This window comes from Buteo buteo, chromosome 2 (genome assembly GCF_964188355.1).
Source record: "Buteo buteo chromosome 2, bButBut1.hap1.1, whole genome shotgun sequence".
NCBI classification, from domain to species: domain Eukaryota; kingdom Metazoa; phylum Chordata; class Aves; order Accipitriformes; family Accipitridae; genus Buteo; species Buteo buteo.
The window spans coordinates 78,953,350-78,962,434 of NC_134172.1; the positions used below are offsets into that span (position 1 = coordinate 78,953,350).

General features: G+C 68.3%; 1 protein-coding gene across 1 annotated transcript; it reads left to right on the forward strand.

Moving 5' to 3' along the window:
• The first annotated feature begins 479 nt into the window (after nucleotides 1–479).
• TCF15 (transcription factor 15) lies at nucleotides 480–3,454 on the forward strand. The gene is made up of 2 exons (XM_075021959.1): nucleotides 480–1,121; nucleotides 3,003–3,454. The coding sequence occupies exons 1-2, from the start codon at nucleotides 645–647 to the stop codon at nucleotides 3,075–3,077; spliced, it is 552 nt and encodes a 183-aa protein (XP_074878060.1). The 5' UTR covers nucleotides 480–644; the 3' UTR covers nucleotides 3,078–3,454.
• The last annotated feature ends 5,631 nt before the right edge of the window (nucleotides 3,455–9,085 follow it).

Genomic DNA, 9,085 nt, shown 5'->3' on the forward strand with positions numbered 1-9,085 from the left:
AACACCCCGGGGACTGCACCGGTGTCACCCGCTCCCGGGTACCTGCCCCATCCCGGTTCCCACGCCCCGTGTTCTCCCTGTGCCGTCCTGCGTGGGACCCAGGGCTGGCAGGGGACAGCCGGGCAGGGGCTGGGGACTCGCCGTCCACGGGCTGGCACTGCCCGGTGGCATCGTTCCACGGGCGTCAGAGGACGAGGGCTGCGGCATAGGGAGCGTTCGCCGTGCAGCGGCCCTGGCGCTGTCCGTGGCACTGCCAGGGGTCTGGTACCGCCACGGACGCGACCCGGAGCTCGGCCACGGGTGCAAGGTGCCTGCGGCCAGGCCGGCGTGCCGGAGCAGGGCCAGGCCCGTGGCCGGAGCCAGCTCTGGCTCCCGCGGGCTGGGGCGAGGATGCTGGACGCTGGACGCTGGCCGGCGGCTCGGGGGGCCGGCTGGGGGTGGGCTCCGGCGCCAGCCCCTCCCCGGCCGTATAAATCCCGATTCCCCCCGCAGACGGTCGTCCCAGCCCCGCTCGGCCGCCGGAGCGGAGCAGCAACGGGAAGGCGTCCGGAGCCGGCCGTCGCGGCCGTGCCGGCGGGGGGAAGGCTCCCCGCAGCCCGGGGGGTCCCCCCAGCAGGGCCGGGGGCACGGGCGGGCACCCCGCCATGGCCTTCACCATGCTGCGCCCCGTGGCCGCCCGCGTGCTCTACCCCGACCTCGGCATCCTCTCGGAGGACGAGGAGAACCGGAGCGAGAGCGACACGTCGGACCAGTCGTTCGGCTGCTGCGAGGGCACCGAGGCTCGCCGCAAGCTGCCGCGGAAACCGGGGCCGATGGTGATGGTGAAGCAGAGGCAGGCGGCCAACGCGCGGGAGCGGGACCGGACCCAGAGCGTCAACACGGCCTTCACCGCCCTGCGGACCCTCATCCCCACCGAGCCGGTGGATCGGAAGCTGTCCAAGATCGAGACCCTCCGCCTGGCCTCCAGCTACATCTCCCACCTGGCCAACGTGCTGCTGCTGGGCGAGGGCTGCGAGGACGGGCAGCCCTGCTTCAGTGCCATCTACGGGGCCAAGGGCGACCTGGACAGCAAGCAACCCCGCAGCATCTGCACCTTCTGCCTCAGCAACCAGCGGAAAGGGGTGAGCGGGGGCGGTGGGACGGGGTTCCCCGGGGCTGAGCGGGGCGGTAGGCTCGGCGCATCCCCGTGGGGTGGGGGGCAGCAGCCCCTGCCCGGGCTGAGCGGGGCGGTAGGCTCGGCACGTCTCGGCGAGAACCGCAGGCTCTGGCTCCAGCCCCCACCAGAAGTTTTGGCTGCTCCCGGCCAAATCCTGCTCGTAGCCGCACGCCCACAGCTCCCGCTCGCGTCAGAGGGCCGGGCTGTTCCCCCACGTCCATCCGGGCTGGAAGGTCTCGGGGGGTTAAACAGTCACCCCAGTGCTGGGGGCACTTGGCTGTCCCGGGGGCGGAATTCAGAGCTGGAAAGCTGAGCCCTGTCCCTGTCCCCAACCCTGCCAGCCCCCCACCCCGGGGCACTGCAGCAGGGCTGCTCCAGGCAGCATCCTGGTATGATGGAGACAGTCAGGGCACAGCAGACACCCCACACGGGGGGGGGGGCCAGGCAGGGCTCCCCATCCCACAGCCCCACTCAGGATCTGCTGGTCGTGCCGGCATGGCTCCCACCCAAGGCGGGGGGCTGAGCTGGGCACCCCTGTCCTGCCCTGCCTGCCTGGCTGACCCCTCTCCCAGCACCCTGCAGGCTCGGGGGGCACCTTTCCTATGGTGAGCCCATCCTGCTGCCCATGCCAGGGTCCTGGGTGCCTCTGCCTCAGGATGGGCCTGGCGGGGTGCTGGGTGCGGGCTGCAGGGCTGGCAGTTTCCCAGCCCCATGGGCACCCCCAGGCAGGGCCGAGGGCAGGGGCTGCCGGACCTGCCACTATCACCACGAGACCCCCAAGCTGTCCCATGTGCGACCCCGAGCAGCGCAGCCATGGGGCACGCTCCAGCCCTCGGGGCTCTTTTGGTTTATGCTGCTCCATTTGTAATTTAATTGCTCCTCCTGCTCCCGTTCACCCCCCCCCCAAACCTTGCTGGCTGGACTCTGCAGCCTCCCCAGCCCTCCCTGGGGGACCCCCAGCCCCGGTCCTTGGCAGAGCTGCCCCCACCTGGGACCCCCCACCTGGGACCCCCTGGCTGGGGCTGAACTGTTTTCCTGGGCTGCTGCCAGAGCCGGGGGGGGGGGGGGGGCTGGCACCGTGCTGGATCCCTCAGGGCACCCCGAGGAGGCACCAGGACCTCCTGTGGCACCTGGGACCCTGCGGGCAACAACAGGAGCTGGGCTGGGACCCTGCTCTGCACCTCCTGGCTCTGGGGCTGGGCTGTAAAAGGGCTCTACTGGGCTGTACTGGGCTGGAAATGGGCTGTACTGGGCCACGTTGGGCTGTGCTAGGCTGGAAATGGGTTGGGCTGGGCTGGAAATGGGCTGGGCTGGAAATGGGCTGTCCTGGGCTCTGCTGAGCCCTGGTGGGTTATACTGGGCTGTTCTGGGCTAGATCTGGGCCATGCTGGTCTGTGTTGGTTATACTGGGTGGTACTGGGCTGGGAGGTGGGGCTGAGCCTCCTCATCCCCAGCGGGGCCATGGGTCTGTCTGTCCGGGGCTGTGGGTCTGTCCGGGGCTGTGGGTCTGTCCTGGAGCAGCGCCAGCCCTGCCCACGGGTCTGAGCGTGGTGGCACTGAGCAGCCGTGGGGGCCGTGTCCCTGTAGGGTGATGGGGCCGTGGGTGACACCCCCCCCCCAGCAGCCACCCCACAGCCACCTACCCAGCCGCTCGCCAAGCACGGCCCCGTCTGTCTGTCCATCCCAGGCAGCGTTGAGACGCCCCAGGACTGTGGCACCGGCCGTTTCAGAGCGACTCCTCCGTGCGAAGCCGGCACGGGGTGGCAGTGGGCAGGAGCGGGGCACCCCCTCCCCAACTTGTACACCCCCCCCAGCGCCTGCAGCTCTCCCCTCCCTCTCTCTGCAGGGCGGCCGGAGGGACCTTGGGGGCAACTGCCTGAAGGTGCGGGGAGTGACCCCCCTGCGAGTGTCACGGAGATGAGCCGGGGTCCGGCAGCACCCGCCTGAGACAGCGGCAGAGTCGGCCGGAGCCCGCGCACGCCAGCCCCAGAGACTGGAGCGGGGAGGGAGGGAGCTGCCCGCCCGAGGCGGCGGCAACCGAGACCGGGGCCGCGGGCTGGGACCGCACCGACACCGGCCCCGGAGCCGGCAGCGGGGTGGGAGGACGCTCCCGTGGCCAAGGCTGCCCACGCAGGGCAGGGCAGGGCCGGGGAGGGGGGTCCCTGCGCCCCGGGGCTGGACTGGAAGGGGCCCGCGTGCGGCCGGCGTCGAGGCGCTCCGGGGGGGGACGGTGTCGCGGCCCCGCGGGCGCTGGTTGTGCACGTGCAGCCGCTTGGAAAATAAACCTTATTTTTCTGATGGGCCGGTGCCTGCCTGCCACCCCGGCGTGGGGCAAGGTGGGGGGCACGTGGGGTCCCCAAGACGGCCCCGGCCCTGCGCCTGCCGCTGCTCTGTGCCGCTGGAGCCAGCGTGACCATCCCGGCTCTCCCCGTGGGTGCACTCGTGGGCTCCACTGGGATCCACGCGGGGCGAGACGTGCTGTGCCCGCGTCCCCAGGTCCTGCCGACAGCTTTGGCCCCACAAGGGCTATAGGAGCCCCAACGCGGTCGATGCCACGGGATGGGGCCGGCGCTGCCAGCCCTGTGCCGCAGCCGCGAGCGCCCGGGCGGTGGGTCGCGGTTGGCGTTGCTGCTTTTGTGCCTTCCCCTCCGCCTGGTCCACCACGACTGCCACCATCGCCGTGACTGCCACCATCACCACAGCTGCCACCAATACCATGCCTGCCACCAGCACCGTGACTGTCCCCACCGCCGTGACTGCCACCGCCACCACGATGGCCGCCCAGCGCCGTGCACGGCAGGACTGCAAGCAGCAGCACCTGCACGGGGTCAGGTGGGGACACGGGGGGGGGTTCCCAGGCCGGGGACCCCCGTGGGACCCTGCTCAAGGGGGCCGCGCTGGACTGGGCGGCGGAGAGCGCCGAGCCTGGGAAAGGTGCCGTGCCGGGGCCTGCGGCTCCCAGGGGCCGGCACGTCCCGCGGAACAGAGGCAGCTGCGGATGGGGCAGCCGGGGGCTCCCGGGGCGGCCCCCCGAGGGCTGCGGGGCCGGACCTGCACCGTCTCCCCGGGGTGCTGGAGCCAGCGGGGAGCAAGGGGAACAGCCTGGGGGTCCCGCAGGAGCATCCCCCAGCCTGCCCCGGGGAAGGGGTGAAGGCGGGAGCCCACCGGCACCTTTCGGCCCCCCGCTCGCTCGAGGCGAGCCTGCCCCGGGCTCCCTCCCCCCCCGGGTTTGATTTATGGAGCTGACAGCGCGGCGCAGCTGTGAGAGCTGGTCCCAGGCAGGGACCGGGGTGGGTGGGAGAGGTTTGTTCTCAGCGTGGCTAATGTGTCCCAGACCCCAATAAACAGCCGTGAGATTCTCCAAACAGCCCAGGACACAGAATCCCTGCCCCTGGGTTTATCGGGGGGCAGGGGCGGCGGCGGGGGGGGGGGGCTGCGCTCTGCAAACAGCCCGACCCGCACATGAAAGGGGACCGTCCCCTTGAAGCGGCGGCTCCAGAGCCCCCGGGGGGGCCAGCGAGGGCTGGTGGTCCCAGTGCTGGGGGCACAGCAGGTCCCAGCACTGAGTGCACGGGTCCCATTGTGTCCTAACCGCCAGGTCATGGGTCCCAACGTGTCGCAGGGCTGAGCACGAGGGTCCCGGTATATCCCAATGGCAGCGACTAGAGCCCCAGCAAGCTCCAATGCAAAGGCCACGGGTCCCAGTGCAGGAGCTGTGCGCCCAGTATGTCCCAGTGCCAGGGACAAGGGCTCCAGCAAGCCTCAATGTAAAGGCCATGGATCCCAGTTTGTCCCAGTGCTGGGGCTGTGGCATCCAGCACATCCCAAGGCCAGGGACTAGAGTCCCAGCAAGCTCCGACGTAACAGCCGTGGGTCCCAGTATGTCCTAGCGCAGGAGCTGCGCACCCAGTAACTCCCAGTGGCGGCTTTGTGGATTCCAGCACGTCCCAGTGCTGGGGCTGTGGATCCCACCGTGTCCCAGCACTGGGACCATGGGTGCCAGCATATCCCAGTGCCAAGCCCACGGGTCCCAGCATGTGCCGGTGCCAAGTCCACGGGTCCCAGTACATTCCAGCCCCTCCCAGCATCGCGAGAGGGAAACGGTGACTCAGAGGCGCCGGAGCCTGCCGGGCTGGTGGGAGCCAGGCGCCCCTTTGCCCCGTGCGGGGCAAGTGCCGCGGCCACCGCGGCCGATTGCCCGTGGATGCTGCCGGCTCCCCGGCAGCCGTGGCCCTGCACCGAGCCCAGCCACGCCGCCTTTCTCTCGCTCCCCTCCCATCCTCTCCCTTTCCTGCGCGCGGACACCCTTGGAAAGGCTCTTGGCCGCTTTCTCTGAGACAGGAAGGTGTCCCCGAGTCTCAGGAAGGAAAAACACTCAGTGCTGAACCCACAAAGACCGTCTCCGAGGGGCCGGGGCTGGAGAGGCTCCAGGCCTGACATCACCTGGGAACTGGAACCAGAACCGCAGCTGCACTCCGTGCCTGGTATTTTTTTCTTTAACTTGTGTTTTTAAACTTTCTTTTTATAGATTTTTTTTTTTTTTTTTGTTTCCCCTTTCCCTTCTCCATTCCCCTCCCAAATATTTCAGCCTCTCCGCAGTTTAACCTTGCTGGGCCAGCGAGGCTGGAATGCAGCAGGGCTGCACCCACGGCTGGAGCCCGGTGGTGCCGAGAGTTGCCACGCTGGTGGGATGGCCGAGGCCGGGTCTGGCCGGGCAGGAGCTGCCGGAGCCGCGGGCAGGAGGCTCGGGCAGGGGTCAGTCCCTGGTGACGGGGAGGCCAAGACCCCACAGTCCCTGGCACTGCTGTGCACCAGAGCCGGTGGAAAGGGATGCGTGGGGACTCGGGAGGGTCCATCTGGCGATGGGGGCATGGGAGGATGGAGGGCAGAGGGGTCTGGCAGTGCCTGTGGTCAGTGGGCAGCACTGCTCTCCCAACACACAGCCCATGGGATGGGGCAGCGGAGTCAAGGTTTGAGCCTGAGTCTGTGCCAGCAGAGTAAGCAGAGCCAGCTGGGGATGGGGGACACGAAGGCAGATTTCAGCCCCGGAATCCATCCCTCCTCTTGCCTTGTCCTTTGACAACACCTTTGGGTGCTGTCTGGCCCTCCCCAGGCTCCTCCCGGAGCAGCGGCTCAGGACAAAGACCCCAACGTGTCCTGCACCGGCACTGGAACAAAGCTCAGCTGCTCACTGCCCGAGGAATCCTCCTTGCAGTGACCGCAGCAATCGACCGAGCATCACAGGTCACCCCCGGCCCTGTTGGACCTGGGGGCAAAGGACTGTGAAGCCACCCCCAAGGTCTAGATGGCAGCGGGTGGGGACAGGGGGACACGGGGACAGGGCTCTGCTGCCCAGGGCAGGGTGGAGGGAAGGACCAGGGAGGGATGAGTAGCCAGGGATGGGATGGGACGGGATGGGATGGGATGAGATGGGATGGAATGGGATGGGGTGGAATGGGATGGGGTGGAATGGGATGGGGTGGAATGGGATGGGAAGAGCAGAGGTCAGTGTGATGGCCCCTGGGCTGGAGTGCTGGGCAGTCCCTGCCTCCCCGTGCCAGCAGACACCAACCATACTGACCCTGCCAGCACCTTGCCAGGGTCCCTGGGGAAGGAATGGAGCAGAGGGTCTGCTCGAGACCACCAGGACACCCGTCAGCTCCTCACCACCCCACTGCGGCCAGCGGCTTCCCTGCCACCTCACACCATTCCTAAGGCACGCACAGCCCGAGTGTCCCGAGGTCCCCCATGTCCCAGGGACGCAGGGGACACTGGTGCAGGGCTGCCAGCCCCCAGCACCCTCGCTGCCACCACCTCGCCGTGTCCCCCCATGAACCAGACCCCTCGGAGCTGCCCACCCCGCCGGGACCCCGTGCCGGCCACGGTCCCTGGGGACGTGGGCCTCGCCGGCAGGGACAGGGTGTGAAGCCGCAGTGCGGGGTGAACGCCAGGTTAATCTCCCGCTGGAGCTTCCCTCTGCAAACAATAAGACAATGCCCGGCCGGGGACCGCCTGCGTAACCAGCGGCGTGGAGGGGAAGTTGTAATATTTGGATTTAGCACTCAGTAAATTAAGGAAGAAAAAGGAAAAAGCGCTGGGGGTAATCAGAGCGGGGCTGGCCCCGTGCCCTGCCCCACGGCCAGGAGCCCCCGGGGGCTCAGCCCAGCCCGGGGACGGCTGCTGAGCGGGACCAGCATCCCTGAGGGTCAGTGCGGCCAGGCAGAGCTAGGAGAGGGAGATGTGCCCGAGGGCTGGGCAGGGGACGGCCATGTCCCCACCACAGGCACATGCAGCCCGAAAGGTTGAGGCTCAAGGCACTCAGCGGGGCTGCGGGCAGCGCTCGCAGCAAACACGGCATCTCCTGTGACACCAGAAAAGGGATCTGGGCCAGGAGTTTATTTTAATCCAGACCTGCTCACGCTCATGGGAAATAAAATCCTGTTTCTGCAGCTGGGGTGGCCGGGCAGGAGAAGGCCCCGGGGGGGACGGTCACCTCCAGCTGACAGAGGTTGGGGTGGCAGGGGGTGACAAATAAGGGGGTTCTCCCTGGGGTGCCTCCCCTGCCTGGGGCCATGCCGGGGCTGTGCGGTGCAAGGGGCCCTTCGGAGTGGGTATGGGGGGCCGTGGGCAACGCAGCTTCCAGGAGACATTTGGGATCGGCACTGGGGAAGGGGTGTCTTCGGGGAGGCTGAGCCCTGTCCTGCTGCACCCCAGCCCCTTCCCCAGCACAAGCCCTGCAGGGGTGCCAGCTCCCCAGGCTCCTGTGCCAGGAGCTCCCGGCAGCACCCAGGGCCCACGCTGCTCGACCGAACACGCACTATCAGTGGAGATGATGGGGGTCTCACTCGGCGCAGGGGAAGGGCCATGCTGTGGGTAGCCCCTGTGGGTGCCCAGCACAGGGACAGCTCTACTGGGCTGGGCTTAACCCCTCCGAAAGGTGGCAGGGGTCCTTCCCACCCTCTGGCAACCCTGTTCCCCCCTGGGGCAGACCCCTACCTGCCCTGGCCTCACTGGAGTGAGCAGGACAGGGGGCACGCAGGGATCCCTGGGGTGCTGGTTGAGGGGTGCAGGACTGCACCCACCCTGCAGGGTCTGAATGGTGACTCGGGAGGGCTCCGTGTCCCCCGTGTGCCCTGGACAGAGGCTCCCCCCCATTTGGGGACCCCAGGGTGGGGGTCTGGTGCAGAGCTGGCAGAAGGGCTGGGACAGGTGGGGGAGAGGTGACCAGCGGGCAGCAGCAGGCAGCGGCACGGGAAGGCCTTCGGCATGCAGCCGCGCGCCAGGAGCCCATTTCCCCACAACAGGGGCCGTTATCAGCGGCGAATACTCAGAGCAGTCCCAGGGGGGACCTCCAGCCCTTCCCCTCCACCTACCCCACCGCTCTCCCGCTCCGGCCCACGTCAATGCTGCCGCGAAGGTGTCGGAACAATCGCCTGACAAAGAGCTATTTTTAGGGGCCGGGGCTCGGAGCGAGGATACGGCCCGGCTGCTGACAATGGGGGGAAGGGGGCCGGGCTTCCCCCGTGACCACTCGGCAGCAGAAGGACCTGTAAGATTTCCTCGATGACCCAGGCCCGTACAATACAAGGAAAGCACAAGAGGGAGATACCCCCGCCAAGACGAGCTGCTCCTTTACCTAATGGGAGTGACCCGGGGTGAGGGGCTGTGAGATTTGGGCCAGCAGGCTCCCGTGGGGGAGACTCCCACACCAGGAGGGAAGCAGGGTGAAGCGTGGCCATGCTCAGCTTTCCATGAGGCCGTGGCGGTGGGGAAGCCTCGGGGTGGGGGTCCAGGCTGGCTCCCGTCTGCTTGTGCCACATATCTAGGTGCTAAAGGGCACGGAGGACTCTGGGGGGGTGCAGATGCAGCTCAGCACAAACCTCCCACTCCCCTCCGGGCTGGCTCACCACTCCGAGCGGGCTGCAGCGC